This window comes from Podarcis raffonei, chromosome 17 (assembly GCF_027172205.1).
Source record: "Podarcis raffonei isolate rPodRaf1 chromosome 17, rPodRaf1.pri, whole genome shotgun sequence".
NCBI classification, from domain to species: domain Eukaryota; kingdom Metazoa; phylum Chordata; class Lepidosauria; order Squamata; family Lacertidae; genus Podarcis; species Podarcis raffonei.
The window spans coordinates 15,214,061-15,237,099 of NC_070618.1; the positions used below are offsets into that span (position 1 = coordinate 15,214,061).

General features: G+C 43.1%; 1 protein-coding gene across 1 annotated transcript in view; it reads right to left on the reverse strand.

The window, feature by feature from the left end:
- Window positions 1-1,784: 1,784 nt before the first annotated feature.
- SNX30 (sorting nexin family member 30) overlaps window positions 1,785-23,039 on the reverse strand; it is a 40,732-nt gene continuing 19,477 nt past the window's right edge. The window contains exons 2-9 of the mRNA XM_053371667.1: window positions 20,926-21,114; window positions 17,203-17,313; window positions 15,762-15,920; window positions 13,314-13,509; window positions 12,329-12,528; window positions 6,274-6,360; window positions 3,437-3,589; window positions 1,785-2,252 (exon numbers count right to left, since the gene is read on the reverse strand). Of these exons, the coding sequence (XP_053227642.1) occupies window positions 2,193-2,252; window positions 3,437-3,589; window positions 6,274-6,360; window positions 12,329-12,528; window positions 13,314-13,509; window positions 15,762-15,920; window positions 17,203-17,313; window positions 20,926-21,114 (1,155 nt within the window). The 3' untranslated portion in view covers window positions 1,785-2,192. The remainder of the gene's footprint in view (window positions 2,253-3,436; window positions 3,590-6,273; window positions 6,361-12,328; window positions 12,529-13,313; window positions 13,510-15,761; window positions 15,921-17,202; window positions 17,314-20,925; window positions 21,115-23,039) is intronic.

Here is a 23,039-nt window from a genome sequence, read left to right on the forward strand (position 1 = left end):
GAAGGTGGCAAGTCACTGGAAGTGTCTAAGCAAAAGCTGGACAGCCATGTGTCAGGGATATTATATTGCAGATCCTGGATTGAGTAAGTGGGGTTGGAATGGATGGCCTCTAAGCATCCCTCCCAGTGATCATGTCTCTATCATAAACGCTGTTAGACACAGACCACACTTCTTATTCCTTCCAAGGTATTAAGTTACATGCTGGCAATTTCCATGTTTCTATAGATTCTTGATCCCACAAGTTGACACAAAATCAAAGTATTGCTTGATACTTTTGAACACCACCAGTTCTGGAACCTTTGCTAATCCAAATGAGAAATAACTCCAAACTATTGTACACGTATCTACAGAGAGGTAGCAATTCCTTTCCCCAAACTAGCTGCTGCTAATAAAAAGACTGTTTCTAAGTATTAATTGCTAACATCTATTTTCAAAACAGAGTCTCGGTTGCATCCATTGAGTGTTTATTGGAACAGATGGCAAGTGCCAGGGATTTAAAAAATAAAAAATAACACATGTAAAAAAATAAATGCACAAATTTGCTCATTGTCACTCCCCAGCACAAATGGGGGGAAAAGTTGTAAAGCTGAGTAAAATCCCCTTAGTACTTTAAAAAAGGCAGTCTCCACTCTGTCAAATAATTAGCACTTATTTAGTGCCTTTTAGAGTCAACAGCTTCATATGCAATTTCAATATCCCTTCTAGTCCCTTTGCAAGGTAATTTAGTATTATCCACTTATTAAAAATGAGGGATACAATGGTACCTCGGGTTACAAACACCTCAGGTTACAAACACTTCGGGCTACAGACTCTGCTAACCCAGAAGTAGTACCTCAGGTTATGAACTTTACCTCAGGATGAGAACAGAAATCGCGTGGCGGCGGCAGCAGGAGGCCCCATTAGCTAAAGTGGTACCTCAGGTTAAGAATGGTTTCAGGTTAAGAACGGCCCCCTGGAACGAATTAAGTTTGTAACCAGAGGTACCACTGTACTGAGAGGTAGCGGCTAGAAAGTTCATGGCAGACATGAAATTTGAACCAAAGGTTTGTCAGTTCATAGCTCAATCTCCCAGCCACAATACTAGGTCTCCACACATAGTGGTACATACAGTCTCATCCTAATGAAAGGCAGGGGAAAGAAAATGGTCGCTTGCTGTGAGAGGTCTCTCTTCAGCTACACTCCCCTCAGACATGTTTAAGAACAGTTTCACTGGCTGTTTTTTTGTTTTTTTGTTTCTTTTTAATGAAAGCCCAAGGTGAGAAGGATAAATTTGGTGAGACTTGGGGGTCACTATGAAACAACATCCATCACATGGCAAACACTAGCATTCAAAAAATGCAGAAAAAGTTCAATTTTATTATTATTATTAAGAAAAGATTAATAGTTTCATGTACAGACTTTGGGAGGCACACAACACCCCACACAACTTCCCCCATCCCCAGTAAATGGCTCAAAGGCTCTGGAACCTAACTGCCTACATGCCATAGCCAAAAGACCACCTCTGAAATATTCTGCAGGTTTCCTGTGCATTGTACCAAGACCATACCAACTTTTGCCCTGTAGACCTGACCTTCCCATCCACAAAGCCCAAGTTAATTCAAAGAGACCTTTGAGAATCCAGCAAATGTCTTCTGTCAGCCAAATTCCCTTTCTATATATGGAGGGTGGGAGGAGGGGGGAGAAATCCAACAGAATTTGAAGAGTGAACACCTGCAATTTCATGGTCAACCACTCCTTACTAAACTAACAAGAAAAAGGAAGGACAATAACGATGTGTTGGCACCTTGCATTTTAAAGAGTCCTTTATTATTATCATTGTAATTATCATCACCATCATTATTATTATTGTAGTGTTCCTTGTATCAACTTCATTCAATATAAAGCGGTCCAAAAGGAGAAAAGTCCCTGTAGTTTCTTTGCCGTCAGCAAAGGATCGTGAGTAGGAGCATTCAAGGCCAACTCGGATGGTTTAATAAAAAGGTGGCACAAAAAATGTACAGTTTCAAACTTTTTTCAAGTTGGATCAGTCCCAAGGTTCAGCACAGGTAGTTGTTCCTCCAGGGGGTGGGTTAGGAAAACCCAAATCTGACACCAAGTCGTGCATAGTGTATCTCCAGTATGTTTAGTGGTACCGTCACTTGGTCAGAAGTCCGTGGTGCAGGGAGGAAAAGGGTGGGGAAAGATGCGGTTTCTTATTTGGTCTCAGGCTTGTCTTGCAAAAGTGGTATAATAGATTCCCACGCCGTAAGGCACTGTTTGAAACAAAGACACAGAACGGCAAACCCATCAGTGCTTCCATTTAAAACCAGCCACTCCCAGAAGCCCCTAAAGAAAGGACATTGTGGTTGAGAGAGGTGCTCTTTTAGGTACCATGGGGCCTGCGGTGAAATGTTTCACAGGGGAACAGAGGGGGCCAGAGGCACCACCTTGCAAGCATGATGGATAGGGGCGTCCTGATGTCACACTCGTGAGCATCGCACCTTCCTTCCTAAGCTGGGCAGAAGCTTCCTGGGCTTTGGGAAGGAGGCCCCCATCAGGGAATAGCCTAGTCCCCTCAGTCCACTGATAACACACCACTGCCTGGGCCTCAAACCACTGAGAGCTTTGTATCCCTCTGCACCTTGAACTGGGCGTAGTAGCTCACTGGCAGGGAATGCTGCTCTTTCAAGACCAGTGAAACATGCACCATTGCGCAGCGCTGCTTACCAACCCAGCAGCTGCAATTTTATTTTATTTTAATTTTTTTCAAAACTGTTTTCACTGACACAATTTTCCTGGGTGACGAAGGTACATATACCGTCTCTGTTTACAGTTCATAGAGTCCTATCTACAGGTCAGTTACAATTGGTGTGAGACGCTGCTATCATGGGCATTTTGAGGTTGTGGGGAGAGATAGGTGGGAGAAAGAAGGGGCAGCGATGATTTCTCTCTCTCTTTTTGCACTTTATGCATTATGGCTTTTGTGTCAGTGTCACATGGACAGGTTATTCATCTATGCTTTTATTATGTTTCCTTGGTGGTGAGAGGGATTGGGGAGCCCAGGGCATATTAGTAGGTTGCATTCGGTTGATGGCAGTTGCATTTTAGACAACCTTTAGGACGGTGGCACATGCTAATCAGAAAGTGTTATGAGAATTCAGAGACAGATTCCAGCCAGGCAAAAACACTCGAGGAGGATATGGAGCAAGGCTGGCGAGGGATGTGACCTGAGGAAAGAGGTCAGAGTGGCCTGGAGAGCTACATTTTGCCCCTCCATTTAGTTCCCCATCCCGGTATGAGAACATCCCACATAAATAGTGACAGTGTGAAAAAGCTAAAACTCGATGGTGGTAAGCAAGAAGCGCGCGCCTCTAAAGCATTCAGCTCTGCTAAACTCTCATTATCGGGAGGTTCCACAGTCTTTTCACTACATAACAGCGACAACCTTAGAGATTACCTTCTCGTAATATTGGATGTTTTTGTCTGCCATTCCCATCAACAGCTGCCGAAAGTCTTGGCGCTTGTTGTTCTGCCACCGGTCCATATCTGCCTTCAGGTCTGCGTTGAAGCATTCCACGCGGTCCTGACACTTTTCGACCTCAGTGGGCACCTGGGGAGAGAGCGAGAAAAAGGAATCCCCCAATGCTGTTGCAGACACAAGTTAAGGGATTTTCTTGGACCAGAAGTCCTTTTATTATTTTATTATTATTTTATTAATTTTCTCAACAAACAATCATTACACTGAAAAGGAAAACACAAAATAAAACAATTAAAACATCTATATTCACTCTTAATATTAATCCATATTTTGGGATTCATCGAATCCCCTGACTTCCCTCCACTCCCTCCCCTTGTTCCTTTGTGTTATTTTCATTTGTGCATGTCAACATTATTATTATTTATTATTTTACTATTATTATGTTATCCTTCTTTAGTTTGTTATTTCTTTTCCTCTCGTTTTCTCTTTCTTTACGTTTCTCTTTTCCTTGTCTTTTCTTCCTACTTGGTTCTCTTTTAGACTAAGTAGCTGTTTTATCTCAGTATATTATAAAAAAGATACTATGTAATGGGTATGTATTTTTGTATTTCTTTGAAAAAGTATCAATTATTATTTATTTTTTTAAAGAAAAAGAAGGCACCATATTTGCTTTCCCAGACTTAAGCCCTTGGGTGTTCAGCTTTGGGAAACAATCATTTGAGACGGGAGCGATGGGGGTCTGAATGCACCCCTTGCATCAGCCACTCCCCAATGCCACCCATGCATTGGGGGTACACCTGTACCAGGGTAGCTGGGTGAAAATGCCTAGGCTGTCCCTGTGAGCTGCAATGCAAAGGAGTCTTTAGGGTTGTGGCTCATAGGCAGTGTCAATGTTGCATCTGGGAGATTGCCATGCTGCAGACCCACCTCCTAATGCAGGAGTGGCTTGGGGGGGGGGTTAGGTACAGGAGTGCACGCAGGGCAGATGTGCCTTGGTATCCTGCATCATGTGATTATAGTCACATGACACTTAACACCTGAATAGGGTGTCAATGTTGGCAGTTATGGAGTAGCACGGGTGGACCAGCATCTTGGACAAGTGTCAAGGGCTAACGTTTTTATTCCCAAGAATCTACACTGGCTCCCAGTATATTTCTGAGCACAATTCAAAGTGTCAATGCTGAAGTTTAAAGCCTTGAACAGCCTCGGCCCTGTATACCTGAAGGAGCATCTCCACCCACATCGTTCAACCCGGACACTGAGGTCCAGCGCCAAGGGCCTTCTGGTGGTTCCCTCACTGTGAGAAACGAAGTTACAGGGAACCAGGCAGAGGGCCTTCTCGGTAGTGGCACCCACCCTGTGGAACACCCTTTGTGTCAAGGAAATAAAGAACTACACCACCTTTAGAAGACATATGAACACAGCCCTGTATCAGGCAGGAAGTTTTTGATGTTTGAGGTTTTATTATGTGTCTCTGTGTTGGAAACTGCCCAGAATGGCTGGGGCAACCCAACCAGAGGGGCTAGGTGTAAATAAATTATATTATTATTAATTATTATTATTATTATTATTAATTATTATTATTCCAAAGCCATATTTCCTTTCAGCTTTCAGCTAGGGAGACAACAAGAGATCTTTGTATAGCCAGTGACGTTGTGGCTACACAATGCAATGAATTTGGACCAGACTCACCTTGCTTCAGATTTCCCCCAACACAGCTACAGAATTCACTGGCTAGCCTTGGACCAGCCTTTCAGTCTACTCTAACTTACTTCACAGGAATGTTCCAAGGTTAAAACACAGTTCCTAATACACACTGTCCTGAATACATTTGAAGAGCAGTGGAGCACAGATGAGATAAATCCAGAGCTTAAATTGTTAATTGTTCTATTAGCTTAAACAGAAGACGAAGGGGAAAGGCTCTAACTGGCAAAGCAAACCTATTAGTTGTCACTCCTTTCAAATAAAATTGCATTAATTAAAGGAGGCTGTGCCTAAGATGAAAAGAAAAAGATTAACTTCAAAGTGAATTAGTATAATTACTAATTTTTAAAGCTTTTAAATATTGGTGGCACGGTGGATAAGGCCTCTGCTGCTTATTCATCAGTTAAGGAATCAATGTGCATTCAAGCACCAACACTAAGGTAACAGCTTCTATTCTCCAGAAATATAGTGACAAATGTAGTTACCCCACTAATGGATAGCTCAATTCAATCTACGTGAAAGAACCTTAACATAGGTTCTTTCATAAAACCTTAAATTGAGACCAGGAATGGAAAACCTATGGTCCTCCAGATGTTGTTGATCTCCAACACCTGTCCGCCCCAGCCAGCATGGCCAATGGTCAAGGGTGATGGGTGCTCCAGTCCAAAATTCAGAAGGCCACAGGTTTCTCATACCTGCCCAAAAGCCAGCCAACACATGCTGTGAGATAAACCAAAGCTGGTTGACGGGAAAGTATAATTTACACAAGCAATGAATATCAATAATTATTGATCAAATCTGTGTATATATTTTATTACCCCTTGTCACAATTAAAAGCATCAGACCACCAATTGGCCAACCTGAGGTATTCAATTGTTTGTGGTACTGAGCAGTTTTGTTTCCTTGTGTCCTGAGGACCTCTCCTACCCAAACAAATGATCTTTTCCTCACCAAAGATCAAGTCCAAGAATCCAGTTTGCAGTCCAATAAATTGCTTTTTAGTCACCAGTATTTACTGCCCTTTTCAACGTTCCACAAAAGCTTTTTAATCTTGCCGAAGACAATGCAGTGGGAGACTTAGCTGTCCAAGAGTGGTTCCAAAGAGGACTAACCTTGGGGCGGTCTTCTCTTTTTAAGACCACAGCTTCCAGTTTGGCTTCATATTCTGCTTGAACTTGATCTCTTTTCTTCAACACATTCTAAAGGGGGGCGGGGGAGAGGAAAGAGACAGGATGCAATCAGAGGAGATGCAAGGGTTATGTCCACACACGCACCAAGTCAGCTGTAATCCACTTGAAACCAGCACTACTTAGGTGTCAGCAGTGGAAGTCTATTGGCTAGGAAGGGTGATGGCAGTTGCATTGTCTTCTTGCATTAGACCAGCTATAGGAAACCTATGGCCCTCCAGCTGTTGCTGAATCACAACTCCCATTGGCCAAGCTGGTTGGAGGCTGATGGGAGTTGTGGTTCAGCAACATCTGGGGTCCTCAGACCACCAGTTGGGAACCACTGTTCTAGAAGGTCAGAAATGAAGGTCCAGGTTCATTTCCTGGCTGCTGGGGGGCAAGTTCAGTAGCCAGCAATGGGGAGAGCATTCTCCTAGTGTTGCAACCCTACCTGCTCGCGCAGTGTCTTCCCAGAGTGGTACATGCCCTGGTCATCTCCCACTTGGACTACTGCAATGTGCTCTACGTGGGGCTACCTTTGAAGGTGAACCAGAAACGACAACTAAACCAGAATGCGGCAGCTAGACTGGTGACTGGGAGTGGTCACCAAGACCATAGAACACCAGTCCTGAAAGACCTACATTGGCTCCCAGCACATCTCTGAGCACAATTCAAAGTGTGGGTGCTGACCTTTAAAGCCCTAAACAGCCTCGGCCCAGTATACCTGAAGGAGCGTCTCCACTCCCATCATTCAGCCTGGACACTGAGGTCCAAATCTGAGGGCCTTCTGGCAGTTCATTCACTGCAAGAAGGGAAGTTAAAGGGAAACAGGCAGAGGACCCTATCTGTAGTGGCGCCCTATGGAATGCCCTCCCATCAGATGTCAAGGAAATAAACAACCACAGTGGACCCTCAGGTTACGTTACCTTTAGGTAATGTAACATTGTCGACTTTTCAGGGTACGTAAGAACCCCCGGAACAAATTAAGTTTGTATCCAGAGGGTCCACTGTATCTGACTTTTAGAAGACATCTGAAGGCAGCCCCGTTTACGGAATTTTTTAATGTTTGATGTTTTATTGTATTTTTAATATTTTGTTGGAAGCTGCCCAGAGTGGCTGGGGAAACCCAGCCAGATGGGCAGGGTATAAATATTATTATTATTAGTAGTCTTCCAGATTGCAGAGGTATTCTGGAAGGATCACGACTATTTGAGTCAGTGAAACAATCCTTATTTCAGCGCAAGATCATCATCATCTCCCTTCAGAAGGGGTAGGGAATCTTGGATAGTATTTGCAACACAGTGGCTTGGTTGTGAAAAAGTTCAAAGTCATCACTCAGCTATGAAGCTCACACATTTTAAGCCCCTTTCAAGAACAGCAGGACAGAGATCAGAAATCATTTCATCCCGGCAAAACAAATTTGGCAGGACTACAGAATGCAGTTCAAAAACTTACAAGCTACAATCATTTTCAGCCTCGAGCAAATCCTTGCTCTTGTAGCAATGTAAATCTGTTGTAAAAATTAACTACTGGTCGTCCCCCCACACCCAAGCACTACAAATTGTATTAGTACCTCCAAAACATTTGATTACAGCAAGGCACTCTATTTAAATCTGCCTATCCCCCAAACTAAATACTTAGCTTTGAGATATCAAGCACATCTCCTGAAAGCAATTCTGAATGGCTGGTGCTCTCAGGTTTGCTACCTACCTCAAAACTTTAAATAATAATAATAATAATAATTTATTATTTATACCCCGCCCATCTGGCTGGGCCTCCCCAGCCACTCTGGGCGGCTTCCATAGAAACCAAAAATACAATAAAATAAAGATCTGGTGAGGGTAAGATCTAGCAAGCAACATATGAATCAGATCGCATATACAGGCAGCCCTGTCTAGCAGCTATCACTGAAACGATTCCAAGAGGCTTTGCGGTTACAAGGTTTGGTTTTATTGGCTTGTGGGCAGGAGAGGCTTCAGCAAATGTGCAGAACAACTTGTTATTTGCCCATCAAAACCCATTTCACCCAGTTATGCTTTTCAGCAATAAATTTCATTGGAAACCATTTATATAAAGGCAGCGGAAGGAAACCGTTTTTAAAAAGCACTTTTTCATTCATGTGAGCCAGCAAATTGCAGCGCAACAAATAAAGGGCAGCTATTTCACAGCCCTTTTTTGACATCCTATCTGACAATGACATCCCTAACCCAAACGGAACTTTTCAGTACTCCAGTGATGCCAAAGTCTTTGTTCAAATGATGGGACCATTCTGATCAGATACATTAACTACAGGGGATGTTTTTAGCTGTTCTGTGTGCAAATCTAACACTGAAAAGGCAGGCAGGCAGGTAAATCTAGTGTTGAAGTTTCTTTAAACCTGGCCATAATAGCACCTACCAATTTTGTGATCCATTCAACAGCTGAAAGATAAGCACTTATCTGCTGATGTGATCCAATAACTTAGGATGTGTGACACCTGCATCATGCATGCTTTCTGCAGTTTAAAAGGCACAGCTTTATTTGCTCTGGGAGAATCACAGTGATGTGCAACTTTCTCCTATAGTTATTAGAGAGGTAGATAAGCCCTTCCAATGGAACAGGTATTTCTGCTTTGGTGCAGGTATGCAAAAATGCTAATAAACTAGTTGCCTTCGGCTAAAAGAAATCTGCCTGCAGAATATGTGGAGATTCGAACTTACGGTTTAATCATTAATATATTGCATTCGAAAGGCACATGGCTAGCAGACAGACAGGTCTGGGACAATACATATTTGTTTGCCGACAGAAAGAAAAGGTGAAGAATGATTACTTCAGTTTCTGGAGAAAGAGGATTGATGTTGCCTTCTCTAGAGTCCTACACAGGTGATGTGCTGCCCTCGTGTGATTACGCATAGGGGAGATGGGTTTCACTGGCTCTGCCCCCCATTTTTTATGTCCTCATCACCCAGTCCCACTGCCATCCACACTTGGAAGTGGAAAGGTCTTGAACAGGGATGCTGTTCTATGAATGTACGTTCCTCAGTTTAGAACTTTGACTACACAGGAAGTCTACACTTCAGAATTCTCCTCCAAGGAGGCAAGGCTGGCGAGAGCAGGAGCAAGCAAACACATCCCTGCACTTTCCCTCAGACTATGGTAACGGCATGAGGGCAGAACGCCTGTATAGGGCTTAATTTATTGTCTCCCACCCCATCCCGTACCACTGAATGCTAGCTCAATATTCCACCCCATTAATGGAAAAGAAGCATGCTCAAGTCCATCTCAAGTTATATGCAGACCTCTATTTTTAATCACACACACAAAATTCACAGGTTCTCTTCAAAAGTTAACCTCCAAGATAAGATTAAAGGGGACTGGCTGATATAGGCTCAAATTTACTAGTGATTAATATTCTGCATTTCCCAGAGTTCTTTGAGGGAAGCCACGACTGTTTAAAAGTGCTTTGATACTGCTTTAAATGCATAGTGCAGATGAGGCCTTCCCCTGGATGCAACCTGCGCTTAAGCAAACCTTCCTTTCTTTTTATATTTTTAAAACACGTTCGCAGTACTTCCTAGTTTCTCCTCTCTCTTTTTAAGTTGCATAAAATATCAGGGGGGCAAAAAGTTCTCCGTTTAAAAACAGAGTTTGTGTTTTGACCTGGGCCAAGGACTTTAGCCATTTCTTACAGTAAAGAATACAGAAAATTAAAAAGCTCTGCAAAAAAACCCCCGATGGTTACATATTATTCCTTATATGTTGTTCTACAAGAAGAAAAATTGAAGCTGATGCATTAATACAATGGTAGGGGATTTCTTAAAGCTGCACAAAGTTGTAATTTCTCAAGGGACTGGAGACGGCAGCTGACTGCTGCACCCACATGAGAATTCATCTGCATACTTTCAGCTGCTCAGGCATATATAAAAAAAAGCCCAACCGTTAACTCCATTTACCTAATATCAAAACATTCCACGGGGAACTGTTTGTACTAACTGTGCCCAGAATGCTTTATATCATCTCAACAGTTCCTACTCCTGCTTTTCTTTTCTTGTAAAAGCAAGTCAGCATGAAAATGATACATAGCAGGCCCTGAGGCCCTTCCCACAGCTTATATATCATAATTGGTGCATCAGAGAGACACGTTTGGGCAACCCCTTTCATACAGGGGCCACATGCGACTTCTCAAAGCAGTGAAGGCTGCATCATGATGGTTATCAATTACAAGGCATGGGGCTATGCAGGCTTGCAGAAGAAGGTAATGTCCCATCTTCGTGGCTAATCAGTCCCCATAACATCTGGAAGCAGCCTGTTACACCCAGTGTTCGAAACTCCCATTGTTCTAGGCGTGTTTTGCGACAGGGAATTTCATTACTGCACGCAGTTTTTGAGCTTTGGGCACAGTAATGTGCCTAAGATTTCAGATTAAAGCTGCGGAGTGGAAGGAAAGGAGGACTTTTTTCTGCCTCCCTACTTCCAGCTACTCTCTTAAGAATATTAGGGGAGTGGGGGTAGGGGAAGGACTAGACCATGTGAAAAATGAACATCATCTTTTAGCTGCAGTTCATTCGTTTTCAGCTTTGTATTCTTGTTATTTAAAAAAGCACAGCCGGACATTCCGTTGTTGCACCCATAACCTAGGTTTAAGGTGCTATTTTGCTTCTAGCTTTCCTAACTCAGTTTCTAACACTGGTTACACCTATTTAAAATCCTGCAGACAGCTAGCACCGCCATGGATACACACGGACACAGGTATACCCTGAAAGTAAGGATTTTCAAGTATTTGGTATGCTAGCGAACTCACCTGTCATCTATGGGGACTACGCATTGCCCCCCCTGCTAACTATGCTTAGTCAGAACTGAGAGGCAGTACCTGCAACCTGCCTTCCATCCCACACCTAGAAAAAAGATTATTACATCTTCTACCCTCAATCACAGCTAAGGGTTCACTGGCACCAACATTACTACTACGTAATGTGATCGTACCCAGATTCATCATGGTTAGGGCTAGCAAAGTGTGGCAGTAAGTCAGGATCTGAAGAACTGCAGGATGAAATCAATTTCAGAGGCTATGTTGAAGGAACCCTAAGTTAAGAACACTGGTGGAATCCAACATCACACTATGGCAATCAGCTTGCCAGACAGGACATTCCTGCCTCCCCTTCCCCAACACGCTGTTCTGGCTGGAGTTTCTATAAGTTGTCAGTGTGTGTGTCCCAGGCCACAGAGAGGTTAGGCTGGCCTCAACTAGAGCCAGGGCTTTTTCGGCTGTGGCTCCAATCTGGTGGAACGCTCTGTCACAAGAGACTAGGGCCCTGAGGGACTTGACATCTTTCCGCAGGGCCTGCAAGACAGAGCTGTTCCACCAGGCCTTTGGCCAGGGCACAGCCTGACTCCCTCCTTTGGCAATCTTCACAGAACTCTAGCCCAATGGTTGCCATCATTTTGAGTTGAATTAATGAAATGTTTTTAGAATGTTGTACTGTTTTATTGTTGTTAGCCGCCCTGAGCCCGGCTTCGGCTGGGGAGGACGGGATATAAATAAAATTTATTATTATTTATTATTATTATACCTTCAATTTAACCCAGTAGCAAAGCAGCAACCAGAGGAGTTCTTTCAGTATCCATGTTACATGGTCCTAACTGGCTGAACCATTCAATAGCCAGAAAGTTGAAGTCAAATGTCTGCCATATTAAAAGAGAGGTGAGATTTGTTCCAGGGAAGGAAGCACATCGTTTCTGGGAATAGTTCTGACTTTGCTAACCAGGATTAGCAGGAAGCCAGCGTTACATCTGCATGAGCTCCATGATTTTGAAAGCTTGGGGTACTTTATCTATATATATATATATAAAATTTCTGGAACCATTTTGTGTCAAAATGACAGCAGCAGGTAGAAGAGGCCACAGAGAGATCTTCTGAAGGGGATGCAGTAGTTTTATGCCCACAAAATGTCCACACACTGGCATTTCTGGGAAAGCTGTTTTCCTAGATGCAAACATCTGCCTGCCACAAATCCCATGTTACCTTCATGGACTCCGAGTACAGCATATACTCTCTTAGGACAGGAAGAAAGTCTTCGGTCATGTCTTCGCTCAGTTCCTCGAGTGCCGTACAGCAATTCCCAATGCAGGCAGATACTCCTTCAAGAGGCTCCGACAGCTCTTTCTCTAACCCACTCCAGGTTGAGTAAACAGGACCATACTCTCGGAGCTCCACAAGGTATTCTGCAAGAGAACGATGCTATGAAAATAAAAGGCAGGAAAGTTCTGGTTTCTGGGTTTCGAGAAAGCGCCAGAGGGTTTGTGTGTTTGTTTTTAAAGTCAACAAGCCTAACTTTCAGATCAGAAACTTCTCGTGATAAGGAAAATACCAATAATAAAAGCGTCAGAACCTACAAAGGAAGGTCTAGGACCTTTGGGTAATTGTTACAACTTAAGATGCAGGAGGTCAAAGAACGACAAAGGAATTTAGCCATTCTGAATGCACAGTCAATACATTTTTAATTCCCCCTTTTCAATTATATTTTATTAAGTTTAACCACTTTAAACATATACAATCCAAAAACAATTTCATCTCTTCTCAGATTTATCAACTTCCCCGTTTTCCATGAAGTTGTTGTTTCCCACCTTCTGCTGCACTATCTATTAAATCATAACCACAATAGTGTTTGTGGCAGAATGGACATCTTTTTCGGACTACTAAATGAAATATTATAGTATGATGAACTCAGGCTTTGAGCTATGAGCAATAGAAGTAATTATATTTTTGATTCCATATGCAACACATATTCTGAAAATGGGTATACTGGGGATGGGAACCTATGGCTTCCCAGACATAGCCAGGCTATAATCCCCATTATGCTTGACCACCAGCCACTTTGGCTCAGCTGATGGGAATTGGGAGTCCAAGCATTTTCTAGGGGGCCACAGGTTCCCCCAGCGCTGGCATCCAGACTTTGCTAGCGGAGCAAGAATTAGAGTTCTAAAGAAAAGCTGCACATACTACTCACCTACTTCCTCCTTGATAATTCGCTGTGCTATTCTGTCAATGGTTCCAAGCTTTAGAGAAAAAGTATCTAGGTAGTCACCAATGGCAGCAAACTCCACCGGTCGACTTCTGAGTTTATAGCTTCCTGTGACATATTTTACCGATTCTCCCATCTTAGAAAGCAAGGCCATTCCCTGCTTTTTATAAGCATGAAGATCCTATGGGCGACAAGAGCAGCCAATTAGATTTTAGATTATGTTTATGTCTTCCAAATACAGTTGTACCTTGGAAGCTGAACGCTTTGGGAGTCAAACATTTTGGCTCCTGAATACCGCAGCAAACCTGGAAGTGAGTGTTCCAGTTTGCGAACGTTCTTTGTAACGCAAACATCCGATGCAGCTTCCTGCAGCCAATCGGAAGCCGCGCCTCAGTTTCTGAACATTCTGGAAGTCGAAAAGACTTCCGGAACTGATTCCGTTCGACTTCTGAGGTACCATTGTATATTTGTTCAACAATAAGCTTGGGGAAAATAGAGTTTCAGTCTATTCTATTCTGAGGACTGCACAGATTTACAGGCCCTTACTACCAGTGTTAATGCTCCAAAACTCCCATTAAGAGGAGTTGTTTTTTGTTTATTCCAAAATAAAAACATTTGCAGAAGTTACACTCTTAGGGCTGTGCCGAACTTAGGCCTCATCTGCATTAGTGGTGATGTATAACAACAACCAAGGGACGCGGGTGGCGCTGTGGGTTAAACCACAGAGCCTAGGACTTGCCGATCAGAAGGTTGGCGGTTCGAATCCCCGCGACAGGGTGAGCTCCTGTTGCTCGGTCCCTGCTCCTGTCAACCTAACAGTTCAAAAGCACATCAAAGTGCAAGTAGATAAATAGGTACCGCTCTGGCGGGAAGGTAAACGACGTTTCTGTGCGCTGCTTTGGTTTGCCAGAAGCGGCTTAGTCATGCTAGCCACATGACCCGGAAGCTGTACGCCGGCTCCCTCGGCCAATAAAGCGAGATGAGTGCCACAACCCCAGAGTCGGTCACAACTGGACCTAATGGTCAGGGGTCCCTTTACCTTTTATAACAACCACCAGAATGCAAGCAGCAGAAGTCACACCACTGCAGTAACATTACGCAAAGTAGATATTTATAACAGGTGAGGGAAGGAGGAAGAGAAACTTGGTGACTCTCTACCACAACATGTGGGGCCGCTGCCACGTTAGATGACTTTCTTGTGGGCTTCTCAAATAAATCTGTTTAATCATTGAGGGAAACCGAATTCTAGAGTAGACAAGCCTTTGGTCTGCTCACAGTAGGATATCTTATTTCTGTTTGCTTCTCCCACCCACCCACAGCTCAGTCTTCTCTCTTTCTTGAAAGCAAACCTCTCAGTTTCCCCTGTATCCAATCTCTGTCCCAGCTGTTTGTTTGTTTGCTTTTATATACTGCCCCATACCCTGAGGTCTCAGGGCGCTTCACAGAATAAAAACAAAATATAAAACCACAAAATACATAATCAAAATAAAAACAACAACTGAACAAACCTCCCCCCCCAAACCCCCCCCCCCACATTTTAAAAGGGCATAGGATGTCAATCAAATCAACCAAAGGCCTGGTTGAAAAGGAACGTTTTTGCCTTGTGCCTAAAGGTGTATAATAGGAACGTAAAAGGTGAAAAATAGGGACGCGGGTGGCGCTGTGGTGTGAACCACAGAGCATTGGGCTTGCTGGTTGGAAGGTCGGCGGTTCGAATCCCTGCAACAGGGTGAGCTCCTGTTGCTCAGTCCCAGCTCCTGCCAACCTAGCAGTTCGAAAGCATGTCAAAGTGCAAGTAGATAAATAGGTACCACCCCGGTGGGAAGGTAAACGGCGTTTCTGTGCACTGTTCTGGTTTCACCAGAAGCGGCTTAGTCATGCTGGCCACATTACCCAGAAAAACTGTCTGCGGACAAATGTCGGCTCCCTCGACCAGTAAAGCAAGTTGAGCGCCACAACCCCAGAGTCATTCGCAACTGGACTTAACTGTCAGGGGTCCTTTACTTTTAAAGCTGTATAATGAAGGTGCTAGATTCTATTGTGCTCTTTCAAATGCTAAGCTTAAGGCATACTGAAAAAGATATACAGTATTTTTCTGTCTAAAAGACGCCCCATGTATAAGACGCCCCCTATTTTTGGGGACTCAGATTTAAGAAAATGGGGGGAGATGTATCTGAGTATAAGATGCCCCCTAATTTTTGACATTATTTTTAGGGGGGAAACCTAGTCTTATACACGGAAAAATACGGTAACTGTCAAATACTGGCACCCAAAGTAGCTGTATAACATGAGTGGTTATCAGATGAATTTGATGGTGCTATTTAAAAGCATGTTTAACATTGATAAGCAATATTTCATCAGATTCTAAACAAAGGCTTCCACCTCTAAACACATCCATTTAAACACAGTTCTCCACGGGTTCACTTTACTTACTTTGGCAGTAAGAAACACATGAAAGTGTTCGTTAAAAGAAAGCACAGGATGATCAGCAATCCTTTTCAAAAATTTATCCAAGGCCTTCCTCCTAGTCTCAACAAATTCTTCTGAAAAGCGATCAACAACTCCTTTGACCACAAATTTCTCTGGGAGAGGCTGGAAGGGAACAGGAAAAAATCTTAGGAGCTTAGAAGGACAAGAAAATCTCTATCCTCAAGCTTTGATGTTTTAGAAAACGTGCACATTCAAGTTTTTCTTCCACTACAATAGTAAACAAAAGTTTTTTTAAAAAAACACGAAGCAAATACTTTGTAACAGTATTTTCATAGTTCATCAGTGTACCAAGAGAGTTGGAGAGCACAGCTCAGATGCTATGAGACATCACTGGGCCAGAAGAAACTGCTGACTTGCACCTTTTCACCTAAAAATAAGTTTAAGCAGTAATTGTTTCTGAAGGGAAGTCAAAGTAGTGTTCACCCATTCAGAGGAAGCTTTTTTGAAAGATGGATTTTTGAAGCTTTGCTGACTCCGAATGCATTCTGAGTAACGTCATGTTGTTAGAGAGATCTAATGAAATAATATGCAGAATAAACCCACTTAAGTCAATGGGCTTAAGTATTTTAGGTCCATTGAATTCAATGGGTCTACAGTGGGTACAATAAATGTTTGATATCAACCAGTGAACCCAAATTAGGCAAACATGGAGCACAAACACACACAACCCAAAAGTGTTGGCCAGGTAGCTTCTAGTGGCTTGTTATCTGTGCAAGTCCCTCCCAAACATATTTTTTGGAGCATCATACCAGCAGACAATTCAGGAAGAACTGAGAAACATTTTTTTTGTGATGGGGCAGGTTTTTGAATCTTAGCCCACAAGAAGTGAGTGAGGGTTCTACATCAGAAAAGGTACTGTTGATCTAACATGCTGTTTCAGTAAATTTTTATCTGTTATTGTGGACTGTTTTCTGTTTTTATTAAATGCTACACACAATACTTCTGAAAAATAAAGAGGTTTTTAAAAATTAAAAGATACCACCACATAAATGCCATAATGGATGTATAATCCACACACATTATGATATTAGTGTAAAAATTAGCTATTAGTGATTTTTTTTAAAAAATCATGTTTTTGTTCTCATTGAAGAAGTCAAGTTTAGCCAGAGTACAGTTTCTGAGGCTCAGAAAACAGTGCAAGTAAGCAGCTGTAATGCAGACCTATAACGTCAGAATATATGAAGTATAAATTAGTTCAGACAGGAATGTTTTGGAGTGTTCTGTTTTGCATTTCCCCAACAAAATAATTGAGGCAAGCATTTTCTTTATCTCTCTTTCATTCTAAACACACCTCAAATCCATTACTGCTGAAAAAGCAGAAATGTGCACTTCTTATAAGTGCATTATTTATTCCAACAAATAGTGGCCCCGACTTACTACCTACGGGAATGAGATGAGTGGGTTGAGATTCCTCCAGTTTATTCCTGAGCCAGTCAAAATCCTGGTATCTTCGGCGCATGGAATACTCTGGCAAGTCAAACTCTGCACGTGTGGTCTAAGAATAAAAATGAAACGAAAGGGGGAAAGCGAGCAAGAGAAATCAGACAGGGCAAGTAAAAATATATATGCTTAAGTCTCTAGTATTTGCATTCTCCGTATTATTATTAATTTTCTTTTACCAAACGTTGACTTATTTACTGGCTTGAAGCCTATACCTCAAGCCGAGCCATTCAAGCATTAGCAAAGAAACAAATTTTATTGTCACATGCCTCTGGCAACTTAAGATGCACAACCTGGGAATCAACTCAATATTAAACTTGGACAAGTGCCCCTATTTTGAAAGCTCTTTTATTAAAGCTTGGGGGGAAGCAATATACAAAAGTTAACATCAAATATCAAGCATTTTTTTAAAACATAAAAACTAAGGGACAGAAAATAAAGAGGAGGGAAGGGAAGGACTTACTGGACAAGTGTGTGATGGATATGTCAACTTTTCGTTATTTGAATGGAACATTCCTTGAGGAGTGGGAAATGTAAAAGATAACCTTAACATAGTAACTGAGCCTATGAATTTTTTGTATCTTTGATGGATGCGTTCCCTTTCTTTGTTCTGGAAAATTAACACTTAGGGTTGTATCCCAACGAAGCTGTATCGTTTTAGCACAAGAACTTTCCCTGCGCAATGGGAATTCCTCTCCTTGCTTCCCCTCTTACCATCTCTGTGTCTGACACTAAATTTGTGCTTTGCTGGGGAAAACAAGAGCCAGCACATTGGAAAAAACAAAGCAAACCCACCCCCCCCCACACACCACTGTCTCTTCGTGTTAATCTTGTTTCTATACCAATGGTTCTATCCAACAGCAGTCACATTTGGACTTAACCCATTAAAATTAAAAGACATCACTCACTTAGGTCCTTTAATTTCAGGAGGACTCTACTGAGTAAAACCTAGTTGGATACAACTGAAATCGAAGCATTTCGCCCATAGTGGAGACTGCAGTTTTTCAGGATAGATGGCAGCAAACCTGCTTCCCCCATTGTTCTACCATCAAACTGGGAGGAATTGTTCAAAATGAAGGGAAGAATTTATATGGGAAGATTTCTGAGGTGAATGCCAAGATTCTCTACTCTCTCTTGCTTATGCACACAACACCATCAAAAAACAAGCATACATTGCTTGTGAGTTTCAGAGGCATTATCCGATACAAGGCAGTGGTACTCATTTCACACAGAAGTATACAAGCAACAGAAATATTCATGAAGAGGGAGAATTGCATTCCACAAACTACAAATGAATGCAAGACCTTTGAACACCAGCAATGGCAGCACGACCTGGAAAATTCTTACATTCTTGTGGCAAGAAGGGGGGAGAGTGAAATAAGTTGTGTGCTCTCAACCATAGACACCCATAGCCCATGCCTATGAGAGAAAATTCTCTAAGCTAGTGAGTCACAAAAACTGTGGAACTTAGAAGTCAAAGAACTATCTTCAGCAAGAAACACAGCTCTGCAAATGTTATTAACCACACAATACAAAGCAAGTTCTCAGCGCTATGAGAAAGCCAAGTGGGTTTAATAAAGCAGATGACTAAAGCTCTCCCCAGGGATTCCTTGAAACGAGGAAGAAATCTGGAGATCTAACAGAATTTTTTAACACTTGTCACTTTAGACATTGGATTTTCCAGAGAAGCCATGACAGCTAAAGGCATACAATACAGATATTAAGCCATAAAGTGGGCATGACAGCTTCCTTTGATGCAATGTGCTAACCCATCCTAACTTGAATGGGTGAGAGGAGAGGCCTGTCACAAAGTATTTGGAAGTAGATGTGGGCTACACACAATATCACTGTGCACGTGTGCACACACAAACACACATGATCCCAGTCTCAAATAAGGTATATGAAGAAGAAAGGCGATTCCAATTAAACAAAGAACTTTCTGACAGTAAGAGCTGTTTGACAGTGGAACGGTCTCCCTCGGGAGCTGGTGGGCTCTCCTTCCTTGGAGGTTTTTAAGCAGAGGTCGGGTGGCCATCTGCCATGGATGCTTTAGCTGAGATTTCTGCATTGCAGGGGGTTGGCCAAATGACGCCCCCCCCATCCGTATCCCTTCCAACAGTTCTATGATTCTATGAACGACAAATAAGGTGTGAGCTCCAACTGCATATGAATCAATATGGCTAACCTGATTCAAAAATACCCACCCACCCCACTCACACACGAAAACAAACTTCAACACAGCCAGTCACAAACAAGCAACCGCACCCTAGGCCAACCCCAATTTCTCTCACCACCAAAGGAACACAAGCGAATAGCAGAGAGAACCTGCACAAACAACGCTGACACAAAACCCCACACATACATTAAGCATATTAAGCATGTGCATACCTTTGTAAACCAAGAAAACTTTAATAAAAGAAAAGAAAAACTTTAATAAAAGAAAAGAAAAAGAAAAAACCCCAAAAAAATAAAATGAAAAAGTGTGAGCTTACTGTGTAAAGCCAGTTGTGCAAAATAACCTTGAATGGGGTGGGTTTCATAAGGCGATCAATACAGAGGGAAAAGAGAAATATCCTGCAGGAAACACTTGATGTAGCAGTACATCTCAACCATGCTGCTTAGCAGTTCATGTCACATAACCCACTTATCCTTGGTAATGCTACAGTACAGTATAATGCTGCCTATTTGCAGTTTGCATTCCATGAGATAGAAATTGCTTCAGCAATAGCAAGGTTACAAGCAGAAAAGCTACTTAACTCATATGCTTAAAGGCACTTCAAACATTAAAGATGGGCCACTGAAAAAATGTTCTCTAGGAAAATGCCTCCATTCAAGGCTCTTTACATCTGTTCGTCATATAAATATGTATTAGGGCTGAGCGATATCTGGTTTTCAGCATCGTGATATATCACCAGCTAAACACTGTGATATACTGATATATCACGTCTGAAATAAGGATTGAGCTATATGGCATTGGCTGATTTTTCCCACATTGTGATTTTTGCATAGCACACAAACACATGCATCAGGATTTGCAATATATTGCCACATCAAAAATCATGAAACTGATACTACGATATGGACACTAAACTGGTTTTGGACAATATATTGATATATTGCCCAGCCCTACTAGTGCCTGAACATTCTGCTACAGAAGAAGAGTGTCTCTACTCAGTGAGGTCTCATCCATGCACAAAAGCTTCCAGCTACTAATCTAGAAGAAGTGGGATGTGGGTGGCACTGTGGGTTAAACCACAGAGCCTAGGGCTTGCCGATCAGAAGGTCAGCGGTTCGAATCCCCGCAACGAGGTGAGCTCCCATTGCTCGGTCCCTGCTCCTGTCAACCTAGCAGTTCGAAAGCACGTCAAAGTGCAAGTAGATAAATAGGTACCTCTCTGGCAGGAAGGTAAACAGCATTTCCGTGCGCTGCTCTGGTTCGCCACAAGCAGCTTAGTCATGCTGGCCACATGACCCGGAAGCTGTACACTGGCTCCCTTGGCCAATAAAGCGAGAGGAGCGCTGCAACCCCAGAGTCGTCCGTGACTGGACCTAACAGTCAGGGGTCCCTTTACCCTTTACCTGTCTAGAAAACTAGTCTAGACCTGAAACAAAACAGAGAACAGAACTGAAAGCCACAATGCACAGGGAGAAAGCTACATTGTATTACCTTGGTTGTGACCCTGTACGTGATATAAGTCTCCATCGTACAGACATGTTTCTTGGGGTCATCAACAGTGACAAAGAGGTCTCTCATCTCCCCATCCAAGTCATCATCCAGCTGCAGTCTGTTCAGAAGTGAGGAAGAAGAGGCTGGGCTTGAAGTGTCTACAGGAGTACCATTGGGCAGACTGAGGTCCTGGAAAAAAAGCAAAATGGCTGGTGTGAAGGAGGAGGAGGAGGGAAACCAGCAGCAGAAAGAATCCATCTCTGATTTTTAAAAGCATCACCCACAAAGGCAGACTGGATAAGTGGTTCAAAAAACCAATTCATTTTGCTGAACCCCCCATGCTTGACTAGCAATACTTAGCATGTATATGCTTCATTGTTCAGTGCTGTAGAGAATGAGGCTCCTAATCCCAGGGTTGTGGGTTCGAGCCTCACATGGGGCAAATAATTCCTGCATTGCAGGGGGTTGGACTAGATGACCCTCAAGGTCCCTTCCAACTCCACAATTCTATGATTCTATGAAATCATAGAATTGTTGTGATCCTTACAATGACTCCCCACAACAGACTGAGGCAAGTGAGTTCATATTGGAGGAGAGTCAAACTATGTACTGCCTGCTTTGAACCACTACACTATGCAATACAGTGGTACCTCTGGATGCAAACGGGATCCTTTCCGGAGCCCCGTTCGCATCCAGAAGCAAATGCAACCCGCGTCCATGCATGCGTGGGTCGTGATTTGCCGCTTCCGCGCATGCCCCCATTTTGACAGTCTGCACATGCGCGAGCGGCAAAACCCAGAAGTAGCGAGCTCCGTTACTTCCGGGTCGCTGCAGCGCGCAACCCGAAAATACTTATCCGGAAGCTACTTCAACCCGAAGTATGACTGTACAGAAGTTCACAAAAACAAAACCCAGGTTTTTTAGGTACTCAGTTCTTGCAGCCCCTTTTTTATGGCCTTCCACCATAGCTGGGGAAAGTATCTGGATTTTCAGAATGCAGTATATTTCACCAAGTCCTGCTGTAGTATTTGCTGCCGCCCATTCTTAAATTCCACAAGCCTAGCATTAAGTCTTTCAAGCTCTGTTTGCTGAATTGAAGCCAGCATTTTTGAGAAAGCACTTCAGTATTCCCTGGACACATCCGAAAATGCATTTTATAGCCACGAAGGCAAGCAGCACCCTCTCTGAAGTACTCTGAGTGTGTGTGTCAGATCTTTCATACTGAAGAGCAAAGGCAGCCAATATTGTGCCCACCATATGTTGCTGAACTCCGACTCCCATCAGTCTCAATCACCATGGCAAATGGGGTGGGGCATGATGGGAGTTGTAGTCCAGAAACATCTGGAGCAGTGCTGGATTTACATATAAGCTAAACAAGCTATAGCTTAGGGCCCCACTCTCTTGGCCCCCCCAAAAAAAATTAAAGGAAAAAAACAAGAGGATGTACATTTCCAAAATGTAAGATAAAAAACAAATAAAATAAAACCTACATACAGCAACAGTGTTTTGTGTTGTGTGGGCTCCTATGATGTAAGTAATGGGCCCCGCCTGCTAGCCTGCTCCCTAAAATATCACTGGTTTGCTCATTTCTATATATAGGGTGCCAACATTCTGCATGGAGTGGTTGCATGGCAACATGGGCAAATGGCTTTAGATACCTATTAGGTCCATAAATTTCCACATAGCATATATTCAACACACACACAAAAAGTGACAATTTGTTGTTGTCAAAGGACAGCTAGACATATAAAGGGCTTCAGTAGCATAGGGTCGCATCAAACCTACCATATTTTTCGCCCTACAGGACGCACTTTCCCCCCTCCAAAAATGAAGGGGAAATCTGTGTGCGTCCTATGGGGCGAGTGCAGGCTTTCGCTGAAGCTTGGAGAGCGAGAGGGGTCGGTGCGCACCGACCCCTCTCGCTCTCCAGGCTTCAGGAAGCTATCAGCAAGCCTGGGGAGCCCGCGGGAGTTCCCGCAAGGCTCCCTAGGCTGCGGATAGCAGCCTGCCGCCCGGAGCGCTGGGTGCTCTGAAGCAGAGCGCCCCGCGCTTCGGGCAGATATCCTTTTCTCCTCTAAAAACTGCAGTAGGTGCGTTTTTAAAAGCTCGGGCTT